General features: G+C 37.2%; 1 protein-coding gene across 1 annotated transcript in view; it reads left to right on the top strand.

Moving 5' to 3' along the window:
- Nucleotides 1-15,937, top strand: part of LAMA4 (laminin subunit alpha 4) — a 152,575-nt gene that overhangs the window by 112,166 nt on the left and 24,472 nt on the right. The window contains 10 exon segments of the mRNA XM_013992761.2: nucleotides 913-1,092; nucleotides 3,077-3,216; nucleotides 5,588-5,764; nucleotides 6,420-6,565; nucleotides 6,999-7,161; nucleotides 8,040-8,173; nucleotides 9,265-9,332; nucleotides 9,335-9,435; nucleotides 12,965-13,096; nucleotides 14,157-14,299. Coding sequence (XP_013848215.2) covers nucleotides 913-1,092; nucleotides 3,077-3,216; nucleotides 5,588-5,764; nucleotides 6,420-6,565; nucleotides 6,999-7,161; nucleotides 8,040-8,173; nucleotides 9,265-9,332; nucleotides 9,335-9,435; nucleotides 12,965-13,096; nucleotides 14,157-14,299 — 1,384 coding nt within the window.

Raw genomic sequence — 15,937 nt, 5'->3', positions numbered from 1 at the left:
CTTTTAGGCTGATGTGAACTCTGAGACTTGTCAAGGTTAGAGAACTTGCTTCAAAAGGCACAGCAACAAAGAGTAGCAGACCCAGGATTCAAAGCTACGTCCATCAGAGTTCAGAGCATGTGAGGTTGAGTTAAATGTTTCTCCACTTTAAAAAAAAAAAAAATGAAGCTATAACTTTACCTGTTTGATTTTTAATTGCTTTTATTACAAAAGTAATACATGACCATTATAGAAAAACTAGGAGATATAGATAAGAAAAGAGAATGAACAAGAGAAATCTTTTATAATCTCATTACCTAGGAAAATGACATTTTTGTTATAAATTTAATATTGTTTTTATTTTAAATATGTAACTTACAAAATAGAATTTTCACTATAAATACTCTTTTGAAACTTGCTTTCTTATTCAAAAGTACCTTTTCTTACCAGTTTACTTCTGTACTAGAGAATCATGTTTATGGCAAAAGATATCCCACAAAGAAGAAAGCATGTGGAAGTTCCCAGACCAGGGATTGAATCCTCACCATGGCGGCCAGCCAAGCCACTACAGTGACAACACTGGATCCTTAACCTGCTGAGCCATAAGAGAACTCCACATATGTATTTTCTATGATTTTCTATCCTGAAGAAATACTAATTACTCTTTTTTTTTCTTTTACTTCTAATTTGAAAATGTTTTAAGTGAACTAGATGATTTTAATGAGACTTTAGAGTCTTTAAAGCTGATTTGTTAAAATTGCTCATAGGATTCTTATATACCTAACGTACACCATAACTAACATATTTAAAGGTCTCAGTTTGGGTGAAAAGTCTGGAATTTGAGGTGTTCACCCAGTGCTTAAATAGATACTCATGATTCCATCAAATGTCCCACTTCTTTGCAAAGTAAATGTCCTTGTGCTCTGTGTGAAGGTGACGCTCAGCAACGCCTGGGCCAGTCCAGGTTGATCACCGCAGAAGCCAACAAGACCACCATGGAGGTCCAGCAGGCAGCCGCCCCAATGGCCAGCAACCTAACCACCTGGTCACAGAATCTGCAGAATTTTGACTCTTCTGCTTACAACACTGCAGTGGACTCTGCCAGAGATGCAGGTATCACTTAATAGCTTCACAATTTGCATCCAGTTGAGAAATTGGCCATTAAACTCTACACATCTTGAGTTAAGAAACAATTTTTTTTTCATTTGAGTTAGATTAGAACATTGTAGAAGTTAGCTAGAAAAGGTTGAAAATTTTTGCTCAGTTCTTCTATCAATATGTATGTGTGTGTGTGTGAATTTTTTTCCCTGTAAAAGCTAGAGATACTGGTTAAAAGTCCATTTTTATCTACTTGAAATAATAGTAGCATTTGTTTTTTATCAGTTTAAGATTGATTCTTTGGGGAAGAGGGGCAATCACATATTAGAATGTATTTAATTCTAACATCACATATTAGAATTTAATTCTAACGTATCACATGAATTAAATTCTAACATGATTGAATTAACATTAACATATTGTTTAATGTTAACAGAACATTGGTTTGCTTTCAGGAAAAAAAATATACTAAATAGCATTGTCTGTTCATTACTTGAGTAAAGCTAATTATTACCAAGTACTGAATATGGCCAAACATAACTGAAGCTTCCCATTAAGAAGAAAAGTTTGTTGGCCAACTTTTTATCCCCTCCTTCTTCAGTCTTACCAGTGATTCCAATAAAACCATCTAGAACTAACACTAATTGTGTGCTTTCCTCAAATCATGTTTTGTGGCTCAAAACAAAGTGAAAAAGCAACCATAATATGAGACTTTATAAGACTCATGTGAAATGGATGCCTTTCTCTGATAGAAACTATTTTATATACATTTCATAATAAAATTTTAATGTCATGTTTTAATATACTTTATTATCTCTAAAGTTAAAGACTATTATACTGTAGCAATAGCCATTTTATAGTATTGTGATCAGTGATCCAAATAACGAATATTTACCTCTGTGTTATTACACTAAACTGATAGTGGCTATTATTTTCTTAATTTCATTCCTTGTACTGGAGAAGCACATTGTTTCCTAAGTACGGAAAATAGATATTTCCATCTAGTTTGGCTCCAGTAAGAGGATTGCTCTCGTCCAGCTGCTAAGCCTAGTGTCCATGCCCTGCCCTTAGTAGGAGTTTGCCCAAAGATGCTCATTCTCTAGTTCAGTGGTCCTGAAACTCCAGAGTGCATGGGAAACACCTGGGTCCTATCTGCAGAGTTTCTGATGCAGTAGGTTTGGGAGGGGACCAGAGAATGTGCTTTCCCAACAAGTTCTCTGCGAATGCTGATGCTGGTAGCCTAGAAGGACCACATATTGAGAACCACTGCTCCAGTTCATGAAACTTTTGAGAAAGTTATACCATTCTCTATGTTTGGGGTTTCTCTCATCAAACTGTATCCTTATGATTTGTGCTCTCCTCTCTGTGCACGTTATACACCTCCCCCCCAAAGGTAACCTCATAAGTCAGTATGACCTGCTCATACCATCACCTTTGTAGAGGTGATAGACCACAGCTGCTGCCCCCTCGCCTTGGCAAAACTGCCACTTTTCTGGGTGCTCCCTTGTTTCTTCCATCCTGTCTCTCCTGGGGCCACTGTGGTGACAGTGTAATATGTGAACCGCAGTCACATATCACTGAAGTTATGATATGTGATAACCTATCATATAGGTTGTGATAGGTTATCATATCCTATGATAGGCATCCTTGAAAACAACCTTTCCACCTCTTTTTGTGCAGCATCACTTTTGACCTGCTATGTCAGTTATATTAGAAATGCAAGCAAAACCCATGCTATAAGGTGAAAGAACCATCTGTAATTTATCATGGGTCTTGCCCTTTAGAAATGTGCATTATATGTCAGCTTGCTCTGTATACACTTTATAGGTCAATATGTATTATAAATGTCAAAGGATAGGAACTGATTATGCTTTGGGCTTAACTATTAATTTTTCATAATTAAAAATTATTTCTTATTTTTGTTGTCTATTTACCTGATTCCTGGAGTGGACTTAATATTGAGGTATTTACTCAAGTAATTAATTTTTATTAACTGCAGTAGGAAATCTGACAGAGGTTGTCCCTCAGCTCCTGGATCAGCTTCGTACAGTAGAGCAGAAGCGGCCTGCAAGCAACGTTTCTGCCAGCATCCAGAGGATCCGAGAGCTCATTGCTCAGACCAGAAGTGTCGCTAGCAAGGTAACCCATGAGAGCAGTCGATATCAGTCTCTCAGTGACAAGGAGAGTGTGAGGGCAGCTTCCAGGATAATACTAGGTATTATCCTACCTAGTAGTTCTCAGCTCGTCTGTTTATTAGAATCATGTGAGGAGCTTTGAAAACCAAACCAATTCCTTATCTTAACCTTAAAGCAATAATCAGGCCCTCTAGACAAAGGACTTAGAATCTGTATTTTTTTGAAGCTCCTCATTTATTCTAATGTGTAGCCAAGATTAAGAAGCACACAGTTAACCTAGTCAGCAAAGCTCATAGAGCCAAAGGAATGGAGGAAAGCCAACTCCAGTAAAGACCCAATTTTTAAATTATTATCATTATTTATTATCCTAACACCTGTTTTAATTCAATTACTATATGGAATAATCTTGCTCTTCTACCTCTTTAAAGAATTCTCTAACACAGTAGATAACATGAAGCTTTTACTGGCCTCTTCACAGGATTAACTGAGCAATCACATAGCAACTAAACTGAACAATTTCAGCAAAGACCCCATTCTGATGCTGTAACACAAGCGACACAACACCATAACCAGTGTCAGCACTGGTAGGAATAGTTAACATTTTCAGGGTGGCAAAACAGGGCTTGTTCTTGGCCTTCTTTTTAATTTGTTTTTTATTGATTTATAGACCAGCATCATTTTTTACAACCAAATTATATGGTTTTATTTTCTTAATTGAGATGCAGCCTGAACAGACCACTGGCCCTAATTACTGACAGAATTAAGAGTTGAAAATCAAGCATTTTGTAATGAAGGAAATGGTATATGATAATTGGTCCCACACCACAAATCACCTTTTTTAGACACCTTGGAGAACATTTCAAAAAAGATTTATCATCCTGAAATGGCATTTCCAAAGCTAGGTTTCTGTGTATGCCTTCTGGTAGTTTTATTTCTACGGAGTAGAATTGGGGGCCTTAATCATGTAAAATTATTTTCTAAAGAGAATCTTGACAATACCTTTGGTCCCAGTCAGCTTCCCAAAGAAGAGGTATTTTCTATGCAGATACACATCTTTTTTCAAATTCTCAATTTTTACAAAGAGACTTTAATCCCATATACTGCTTAATTGTTTATTAAGAATTATTGTCCTTTACACAACTGGCAACATAGGACAGCTGTACTCTAGGCACTTGGAAATATAATCTTGAACTCACTGAGTGAATATTAACCAAATTAATATTAATTGATGTAATAATCTAATTATTCATAAATATTTGCATAAATGGCATGAATATACACATTGCATCCCCACTGCTGAATACTCTGAAAATCACCTCAAATTAGACCAGTTCAGCACATCATATTGGGCCTTTTTAGAAATACATTTACTGAATTGTGCTTCATTGTGGTGCCTTTCCAAGAATCATCATAAGAAACATCTTGAATTCATCGTTAAAGTTATTATAATGATTGAGCCAGACATGGGAAAGCACTACACAGTTATCATCTTATTTCATTCCCAATTGCAAGCTTATTGTCCTCATTTTATAGAGGAAACTGCAGGTGAAGTGACTTGCTCATGGCTCCATAGCTGTGACAGAGGCATGTTTTAAGACCCATCTAAGCCTTCAAAGCTGGGTCTAGATTCCTCCCAACTTCTAGATATGGTCAAGGATATTGCTCACAGCCTCACCTCATGCTTCTCTTCTGGAGACCTTGGAGAGAAGGTCTTAGCTGTGTTAGTACCCAGGATTAGTTATTCTCTTGATCAGTTGGTTATAAATTTTATGGTCCTCATGAATTGTATAATTGACTGCGTATCCCTTCAAGGTGTTTAATTCACCTTAACCAAGTATGTTCATTGTCAAATTCATATTTATCCTCATTCTTGGTCCTGCCTTACCATCTTTTATTTCTTTCATCTCAATTTCAGTCTTAACTGTATTATCTTCCTTAAATCCTTTCTCCAACAAGATGAGGACACACTTAATCAAAGGCACAGAGAACAGTACAGCTCAGAGACCCCATAATGAATGAGGGAAGCCCATTGAGAACTATGAGAAAGCACTGTGCCCATTTCATCAGGGCATTTTTTTTTTTTTTTTTTTTTTTTTTTTTTTTTTTTTGCTTTTTAGGTCTGCACCTGCAGCATTATAGAGGTTCCCAGGTTAGGGATCAAATTGGAGCTACAGCTGCCAGCCTACCCACAGCCACAGCAACACAGGATCCAAGCCACGTCTGTGACCTACACAGCAACATCGGATCCTTAACCCATTGAGCAAGGCCAGGGATCAAACCGCAACATCATAGTTCCTAGTCGGCTTCATTTCTGCTGCACCACAATGGGAACTCCTCAGCAGGGTATTTTTAATGGAATAATTTTGTAACTCCAGATCCAAGTCTCCATGATGTTTGACGGCCAGTCAGCAGTCGAGGTGCACCCCAAAGCTAGTATGGATGACTTAAAGACCTTCACGTCCCTGAGCCTGTACATGAAGCCTCCTCCTGTGAAGCAGCCAGAACTGGCTGGGACTGCAGATCAGTTCATCCTGTACCTTGGAAGCAAACATGTAAGAGCATGTGGTTTCAAAAGAGGGAATGATAATAAAAGGCAAAATAAGTTGCTTTTATCGTGCCTTAAAACAATTACCTGGGCAAACAAAGTCCTCATTCTAGTACCTAAGACGATATAGACCATTTTAAGGCTAAGACCAAAATAGTGACTTAAAGACAAGTAATTCCTTCTCAAGTAATTAATGGAGTGTTTTAGCCTCACACTGCTAACTTTGAGGAGTCTGAATGTGCATTTCAAAGACATTTGTAGTATGAAGTCCTATTATGTTTAGTGCTGAAACCTGCTTGAAGGTGAATAGCCTTTAGTGTTGACAGGCTGCATCATAGCCTGGGTTAAGCAAGGAAGGTTAACACTCCTTTGGCAGCCATCAGATATTCGCAAGCCTGCAGTTACTGACCTTCCTGTCCAAGACACACTTGCCCAGGCCCAGGGGGTGGGAGGTGAGGCAGGCAGCACACTGATGCAGCCACAGGGAGGCTGGAAAGGAAGAGGCGCTGCCCAGTCTAACAGGCACTTTGGTAATAATTCATATTAGATGGGCCTTGTATTCAGCCAAGTTTTTAGCATGCTTATTGTCCTTTAAAGAAATGAGGAAAAAACATGATATTCATTCACATGGATTTTATTTAAGAGACTTCTTGACATTTCAGGCTAAAAAGGAGTACATGGGCCTTGCGATCAAAAATGATAACCTGGTATACGTTTATAATTTGGGAACCAAGGATGTAGAGATTCCCCTGGATTCCAAGCCCGTCAGCTCCTGGCCTGCTCACTTTAGCATTGTCAAGATTGAAAGGTAACGTGAATCTGTGACACAGGGCTCATGGGCACATTCCATAAGAAATCTACTGGATGCACTCTCTCACAGTCTTTCCGTGAATGTTGTAAATAGCATCCTTTTCCTTTTATTCATGCTCCTGTTTCTTCTGTTCCTGTATTCCTTTACAGATACCTTAGTGGAAAACAAAAAACTTAGGAAACATAGTCATCACTTCTAAATAGCAATCTGATTATTAGGGGGTTTTTTAATTCATGAATTAATTACAAAATGGAATTTTTTTTTCTTTTTCCCATTGATTGTTGGCATCCTATAAATGCTTGTGAACATGACAAAATCAGGTCACCAATTCTGTGATGAGGGAATGTTCACATTTTTATATTTTTTTTAAAAATCCTATTTTCTTCAAATTATCTGGCTAATAAAGAGTGAAAATTCTTTATCTGAACAGGGTAGGAAAACATGGAAAAGTATTTTTAACAGTCCCAAGTTTGAGTAGCACTGCAGAGGAAAAGTTTATTAAAAAGGGGGAATTTGCGGGAGATGACTCCTTGTTGGATCTGGATCCTGAGGATACTGTGTTTTATGTTGGTGGTGTGCCTTCAAACTTCAAGGTAAGCTATCCAGCTATATTTTGACTTAATTGCAAATCTACAGTGATTGTTTTTAAAAGTCCATAAAGCCTTCTGTGATTGGGGGTGGATAGAAATGTTGATATCTTTTAAAAAGAGTTTAGCTCAGTGGGTAGTAGATTTCTGAACCAGGATTTATAAATCTGCTGCATAAATCTGGTCTCTGCTACCCATATTTTCATAGGGTCACTTACTTTCAAGCTATAGCTAAACTTGAATAACAATTTGTTTGATTCTGATACATGTATATGTAATTAACATTATCCATACTGCCTACAGGAATGTCTGTGCTCTATGGACTTGTCTAGTCTTCAGGTTTACAGATGACAGTTTCAAAACCTCAGTTACCTCAGCTAATATACAGACATGAAATGAAGTACCTGCGATGAGGGAGGGGCTGGGATATGGTGGGGGGAGGATGAGACCTGATGAAGGACAGATGCAGGAAAGGCCTGGAAAGACAGGGATTCCATCTAGGATTTCAGAATTATTACTCACTAGTTAGAGGCACATTATTGAACCTCTCTGAGAATTACTTTCCCTCTCTTTATATGAGGACAGAAATACATACTTCACAGAGCTAGTGTGAGGATTGACTTTGGTTGTGAACACTGTTCAGCATGTGACTGGCACCTAATATACACACAATAAATCCTACCCTCTCTGCTAAGATACGCGCAACTAAAAAATTATTCTTTATCTAAATGGGTTAGCATAGAGTAGACACAAACTAAAGTCTAGGAAGACATTTTTATCTGTGGGACGGTCCCCTTGACCTGCTGTTTGTCTCACTGCCTGTTCTGTGTGGACTGGGTGAAATGTGTTCATGGTGAAATGACTTCATTTTGTTTGTTTCACAGCTCCCTGCCAGCTTAAACCTGCCTGGCTTTGTTGGCTGCCTGGAATTGGCCACTTTGAATAATGATGTAATCAGCTTGTACAATTTTAAGCACATCTATAATATGGATCCCTCCAAATCAGTGCCCTGTGCCAGGTAAGGATGTGTTAAGAATACCAAAAAATTTGATAGCCATCCAACGGCTGCAGATGAGACAAGTGTGGATCACTACTCAGGTTCCCCATCTTTTCTTGGGGGAAACCAGTTTTGAAACTTCATAATAGTCATGCTTGCAAACAACATTTTAGTTCTTCTCTACCCTAATTAGCATGCCCAATTATTAAAAGTGTTAAACTAATTGTTTGAAGCTTTGGTTTCAGATTCCAGAGACTGAGGTTTCACTATTGTCTTAGTACAGAGTGGGTAGAGAAAAAAAATCCAGTACAAACAATTCATTTAAATGTTTCTTTAAAGTTCCCATTTTGGCTCAGCGGATTTAAGAACCCAGCACAATGTGTGGAAGGATGCAGGTTTGATCCCTGGCCTCGCTTAGTGTGTTAAGGATCCGGTGTTGCCACAAGCTGAGGCGTAGGTTACAGATGCAACTTGGATCCAGTATTCCTGTGGCTGTGGCATAAGCCAGCAGCAGCAACTCCAATTCCACCCCTGGCCCAGAAACCTCCATATGCCACGGGTGCAGCCATTATTTTATATACATATATATAGCTTCTTTATGTCTCCCATGCAGACATCAGGACTTCATTTAAATTATGTAAAGGAGTTCCCATTGTGGCGCAGTGATTAACGAATCCGCCTGGGAACCATGGGGTTGCGGGTTCTATCCCTGCACTTGCTCAGTGGGTTGAGCATCCGGTGTTGCCGTGAGCTGTGGTGTAGGTCGCAGACGCGGGTCGGATCAGGCATTGCTGTGGCTGTGGTGTAGGCCGGCGGCTACAGCTCCAATTGGACCCCTAGCCTGGGAACCTCCATACGCCACGGGAGCAGCCCAAGAAATGGCAAAAAGACAAAAAAACAAAAAACAAAAAACAAACTGGTGAGGGTCCCCTTTGTCAATTGTGGGGGAACATTGGAAGGATGTTGATAGTTTGATTATTATACTCATTACATTAAAAAAAAAAAGGATGTAAAGTTTATGGAAGATGTCATGAGAATGGGTTAAAAGGGCCTCTCTTGAGAAGCATAACACAGACTGTCATGTTCATAAGATCCTTGCATTTTCATTTCAGAGATAAATTGGCCTTCACTCAGAGTCGGGCTGCCAGCTATTTCTTCGATGGCTCTAGTTATGCAGTGGTGAGGATATCACAAGGAGAGGGAAATTTGGTCAGGTGACTCGCTTTGACATAGAAGTTCGCACACCAGCTGACAACGGCCTTGTGCTCCTGATGGTCAATGGAGTGAGTAAAAATAAAAGTTCTGCATCTTTATTGCCTGTACTTTCTGCCATACATGTTTCTAGGAACCTTCCCAGGTTGAATGTGCCATGTCATCAGACTGAAGTTTTAATTTAGAAAGCAAAATTGGTGTTTTTTTTCTTCAGGGAAGTGATGTCAGCAATAAGTAAAAGCAGCCATGAATGCATTTCCCTGCACTGCATTTTAGATGTGTTTATCAAATATCTTTAGAAAAACTAAGGGAATTTTGAGGAAAATTAGGTGAGCATGTGTCTGGAGAAATTTAGAACTTTTAAATCATATGCTCTAATAGTTAAAAAAAATTTGCATGCTTAATATATATACATATACACATATGTATCCTTTATTAATGATATACATATGCTATATATGATGTAATACTCAAAACTAGGAATAAAAGATAGTTTATATAAAGCTAAAATATTGAATAAAAACCATTTTGAAGATGAAACAAAATAATTTTTGTTAATGACATAAAAATTATTAATAGTAGCAATAGTTAGAACAATGTAATTAAACATGCTTGACTGTTTTTGAGTCTCGTTAAACTCTTTGTGATACAGAAGTCTTGTCCTGAGTCCAGTTTATTTTAATACTCCTTTTTATTGGCTGTCATAAGTGTACAAGACACCTCACATAAATAAAATGTAGGAAATACATCATTAGCTGTGCTACTAAATCATGATACTGATATTCAGTCTCATTCACTGATGCAAGATTTCTTTGAAATTTAGCTGGTGAATCTTTGTCTTTCCTGATGTCAGTTCTTACAAGCCAATCAGATATTGTATCATTTTGTAAACTTTAGCAGAAGAGTTCAAAACCATTGAAAATCTTCATTTAAAAGGTATTTAAACAGGTTAGAAATTTCTTTCCAGAAATGTTTTAGTAGTGCCAATATGAGAGTTTTTATGGGTGGTACACTTACATTGTTTTCATCAACAAATTTACTTAACATTAGAAAAACTTCCAGACATATTTTTTAGAAATCATTTCTCCAGAATACAGTTTTCTTCCCCCCCCCCAAAAAAAACAGTTAGTTTCTCATCCATTGTTATAGTGCCTACCTTGAAATGACAGATAAAGTATTTTTTTTTTTTTTTTGGCTGGACCCCATGTACAAGTTCCAGGCCAGGGGTAGAACTCACACCACAGCGGTGGCCTGAACCACAGTAGGGACAACACTGGATTCTTTACCCACTAAACCACCAGAAACTCCTAGAATAATTCATGTTAAAAAAATTTTAAGCTTGACAGCATTTTTAGTAATCTACAAGAAGCCATCTGCAAACATCTGTGTGTCTCAAAATATTTTCACACTACTGCATCTCAATAGAAAATCATTTTAAATATTCTGTTATTAAGTCATCACACTCATAAATCCATGTAACAAGACACACATAAACTACAATAAATTGCAACAAGACAAACACAAAGAAATGGGTGGGGGGCCATGGCCAGCTTTCAAGGGTGGAACTTCAGAGTCTCACATACCATGTGAATCTGAATACCTCAAAAATATATCCAGAGGATGAAATGGAAAAAAAAAAAAAAAAAAAGGTGAGGGGAGCAAAGTGAAGGCCGAGAGTCAATCCATGCATTAATTTTTTTTTTTTTTTTTGTCTTTTTAGGCTGCACGCTTGGCATATGTAAGTTCCCAGGCTAGGAGTCAAATTGGAGTTGTAGCCACTGGCCTACACAACACTACAGCAACTCCAGATCCAAGCCACATCTGTGACCTACACCACAGCTCATGGCAATGACAGATCCTTAACCCTCTGAGCGAGGCCAGGGATTGAACCTACATCCTCATGGATGCTAATCAGATTCGTTTCCACTGAGCCACGATGGGAACTCCCTAAATTTTTTCTTTTTTTTTCTCCCTCTCTCTTTTTTTTTTTTTTTCCTTTCTTTTCTTTTTTTTTTCCTCAGGGCTACACCTGTGGCATATGGAAGTTCCCAGGCTAGGGGCTAGGAGTAGAATCAGAGCTGCAGCTGCTGGCCTACGCCACAACCACAGCAACACCAAATCTGAGCTAGATCTGTGATCTGTGCTGCAGCTTGTTGCAATATCAGATCCTTAACCCACTGAGTGAGGCCAGGGATTGAACCGACATCCTCACAGACACTATGTCGGGTTCTTAACCTGCTGAGCCACAGAAGGAACTCCATTTCTATCCATGTATTATATATTAAGAATTAGCTTCTTTCTCTATTTTAGAGCTTTAAAGTGAGTATAAGTAGAAGTTGAAATCTTTTCTTTCTATCTCCCAGTGGATCGTGTTCCACATTCTCAAGAGTTTACAAACTCTAATGAAGAAATCACTTTCTGCGAAATAGGGACTTTACCATAATACTTTATTTTTTTTTTTAGTATAATGATTTTTATTTTTCCATTTTAGCTAGTTTACAGTATTCTGTCAATTTTCTTCTGTACAGCATGGTGACACAGTTACAATACATGTATACATTCTTTTTTCTCAAATTATCATGCTCCATCATAAGTGACTAGATATGGTTCCCAGTGCTACACAACAGGATCTCATTGCTAATGCATTCCAAAGGCAGTAGTCTGAATCTGTTACCCCAAGCTCCCAATCCATCCCATTCCTTCCCCCTCCACCTTGGCAACCACAAGTCTATTCTCCAAGTCCATGAGTTTCTTTTCTGTAGAAAGGTTCATTTATGCCATATATTAGATTCCAAATACCTTATTTTTCAAATCCTTTCAATTCTTGTATCTATGAACTAAAGCAAACAAACCCGACTAGTAAATTACTTGGGTATTACAGAATTACTTTGGTTCTTGAACATCATGTGGTCCAAGTGCATAATAATACTCTATTTACATAAATCCAATGTTTCAAAATAATACAGAAATGACCTTTTTATTATATCTGTATTTGCTGGTAGTTTTTTAAGGTTATTTTCAGCATACCTGGGAATAATTTTTCAGTATTACCAATTTTGCTCTTAAAGGGAATTCCCGCTGTGTCTCAGTGGGTTAAGGCTGTAGCTTTGTTACTGTAGTGGCTTGGGTCACTTCTGTGGCACAGGTTCAGTCCCTGGCCTGGGAACTTCCACATGCCATGGGTGGGGCCAAAAAAAGGGGGCAGGGGAATGTAATCAATCTATTGACCTGTTATAACTTTCCAATGTTGCCTAAAAATGGGTCAGTTGAATACATATGGTCTATAATACTTTTTTCAAGATTTTTAAAAGAGCAATAAGATAAATATAAAATTTCATTAATGCACAAAGTAAATGAAAAACAATAGAAGATAGTTGTTTTAAATTGTGTATAAATATTAACTACTTCAGAATATGAATATGAGACATAACTGCTGTTATGGATGTAGTTGTGATTTTTATTTCATAATAAGAATTTCATGAGACTGGTCTTCAGATAGTTTCAATAATAAAAAATACAGTGTTATTTCTCAAATTCAGCTAAATCTGCTCTTTCACAATACCAGCACTTACATCTTATAACTTTTCTTCCTCTCCACAGAGTATGTTTTTCAGCCTGGAAATGCGCAATGGTTACCTTCATGTGTTCTATGACTTTGGGTTTAGCAGTGGCCCTGTGCATCTTGAAGACACAATGAAGAAAGCTCAAATTAATGATGCAAAATACCATGAGGTACCAGTCATTGTGGTTCCAGTGTTTTGTTTGTACTGAGATCTGATTTGATCAGATGGTCCCATGAGATAAGTGAGAAAGTAATTGAATGAAGCACCTTCACATGTAAAGACCAAGTGAAGGGGCCTCATCTACTCAACTCCAGGATAACACTTGCTTTAAAAGAATGGATATTTTTTGTCATATTGATGTCTCTAATAAAAGAGTCAAAGATTCGTTTTAATTGCTTCATTGACCAGAAGGCTCCTGTTAGTGCTCAATAATCCTGATTACAATGGCATTCCTATTGAATCCTCTGTACATTTTTGAAAATGCCATGGTGTAGATACATAGCCATATTTTTATTTATTTGTTGAATCTAAAAAGAGCAGATATGAGTAAATAATTTCTTTTTGAACCATTTATCCAGATCTTAGAAAATACTAACACAGATTTCCTTATAAGGAAAACTCACAAAGAATGCTCTTTGGTCTTGAAAAAGATGTGCAATGTAGTATTATATATTTCATCTATTTTCATTAACAACAACTTCAAGCCTATAATTTAATAAAATATATAAAAGATATAATGTCTTTTAAGTTGAACTGAAATGCAGAGAGTAGAAGGCTCAATTTCTCTTTTCAATTCAAAGTCCCTAACTTAACTTTCATGAGACTTATTTACAATAAAATAATATTTTAATTGTTTCTCTGACCAGCATTTTCCCAGATTCATTAAAGTTCTCACTATGTCACCAAAAAATGGCACCTGGAAACATGCAGTCTAGGGTCCAGAAGGTACCTGTTTATGATTATTTCCCAAATCCCCTCAAAGGAGCAAAACAAAAAAATTTCTCATTACAAAATTTTCTTGGGCTAGCTTCATCTCCAAATGGTAATTCTTCTCTCCAACAAATGTGAACTTCTGGTTATATAAGTGAGAGTTTTCATGTCTGTAAGAAAGGAGATCTATTCCCCATTCTGTCCAGCTGTTATAACCAGAATAATTACAATATGTAGCAGTCTTCAAAAAGCTGATTGTTAAACAGTGATCAAGACTTACTATATATTATTTCTTCCAGATCTCAATCATTTACCACAATGATAAGAAAATGATTTTGGTAGTTGACAGACGACATGTCAAGAGCATGGATAATGAGAAGATGAAAATACCATTTACAGACATATACATAGGAGGGGCTCCCCCAGAAATCTTACAATCTAGGTAAGCTGTTTGCTCCTAACGATGCACTGGTCTGAGTATTCAGCATCCAGGAAGGTGTAGTAAATGTTTGAGCATTCCCATGTATTGCCTCTACACACACGCGTAGGAGCACACACACAATCATGCACCTCAGCCCCTGTGCAGCTGGTACTCGTGACTACCTTAAATTAGCATGTAGTAATGTGATCTACATATTTCTTTAATTACTGTGTTACTCTTAGAACATAGTCTACTGCAGCATTTCTCATCTGCAAAGGGAAAGGTAGAGCATGTGTATTGTGTGAAAACAAAGAAGCACTGTGTCCCTTAATTTTTGATATAGTAAGTCTCTTACTTTAGACTTATTTGAACTCTCAAATAGCATCTGAAGGTAAACAGAAATTTTAAGCCTATCCCAAGGGTTGTAGATTATATATAATGAAACATTGTTGTAATTCAGCTATCTCATTACAGTCAGTTAATAGCATGAGAGACCCTTTAAACTGAAAGACAACTTTAGTATGTTCCAGTGCAGTCATTCTCAACCCTGGTTCTCATTAGCATAAGTTAGACAGGAGTTCCCTGATGGCCTAGTAGTTAAGGATTTGGTGTTGTCACTGCTGTAGCTTGGGTTTGATAAGTAAACAAAGTAATAGAATAACCTAGAAAACTTTTATAAGCATCATTACCCATGACCATTTTCCAGAAATTCTAATTGTTGTGGGATAAGGTTCCAAATTTAAGCTTCCTTTCTAAAGATCCTCTTCAGTTCCTTTAATCATGCCATACAGTATCTTTAACCATTGTGGCTGCTGTTACGTGCACCTCAACCTGTCAGTTAACATGGTCATCCAGGTATGACCTTGTCAGAGTAGAATATAATGGGACAATTACCCCTTAGTTTGGCCAATATTCATCTAAAATACATTGAAGTTGTTGTAATTTTTGCTTGAAATTAAGTTTATATTCATTTAATATCCAGACATGTTCTTGGGTAATTCCTATTAGGCATGGTGAGAGATACTAGGATTACAGTTTTGAGCAAAATGCCATCCTTGATCTTAAAGACAATGCATTTCTCACTTTCCTATTGCTCAAACGACCAACATTCACTATAAACTTCTCTACCCTTGGTTGATTTCAGTGTTGCAATTAAGGACATGAAGATGAATTCACGACCAAGTGGATTCGTGAAAGACTGAAGACATGGGCTCAAATCCTAATTTACCACTTGTGACATAAAAAAAAAATATTTCTTAGTTTCATTTTATAAGTTAAACCATGTCAAATTGCCAAGGGTTGACCATTTTTGATCCACACCTATGTCAATTTGTTATGCATCACCCTATTACTCAACTGTAAAAGGGAAATAATAGCATCACCATTTACTCCACTGAATTGTTGCTAAGATAAAATGAACTAATGCAAGTTAAAGGATCTTAAAAACTATAACGGAGTAAATTGGCTTCATGCAGAATAAAGATGTTCTGTATGCAAAGATTAGACATTACTGTGTGCGTATGAAAGCATGAGAATGTGAAAATAATTATAAAGCTATTAAAAATTAGTGTACATAAAATTTATACCCTACATGTGCAGGGTAACATCATTATCACCACATCATCATCATGGCTATATCAGTGATGACTAATTTTCTTT

The sequence above is a fragment of the Sus scrofa genome, chromosome 1, assembly GCF_000003025.6.
Source record: "Sus scrofa isolate TJ Tabasco breed Duroc chromosome 1, Sscrofa11.1, whole genome shotgun sequence".
Taxonomy (NCBI): domain Eukaryota; kingdom Metazoa; phylum Chordata; class Mammalia; order Artiodactyla; family Suidae; genus Sus; species Sus scrofa.
The sequence above is the reverse complement of the archived record's forward strand: the minus strand, read 5'-3'. Positions and strand labels throughout refer to the sequence as shown.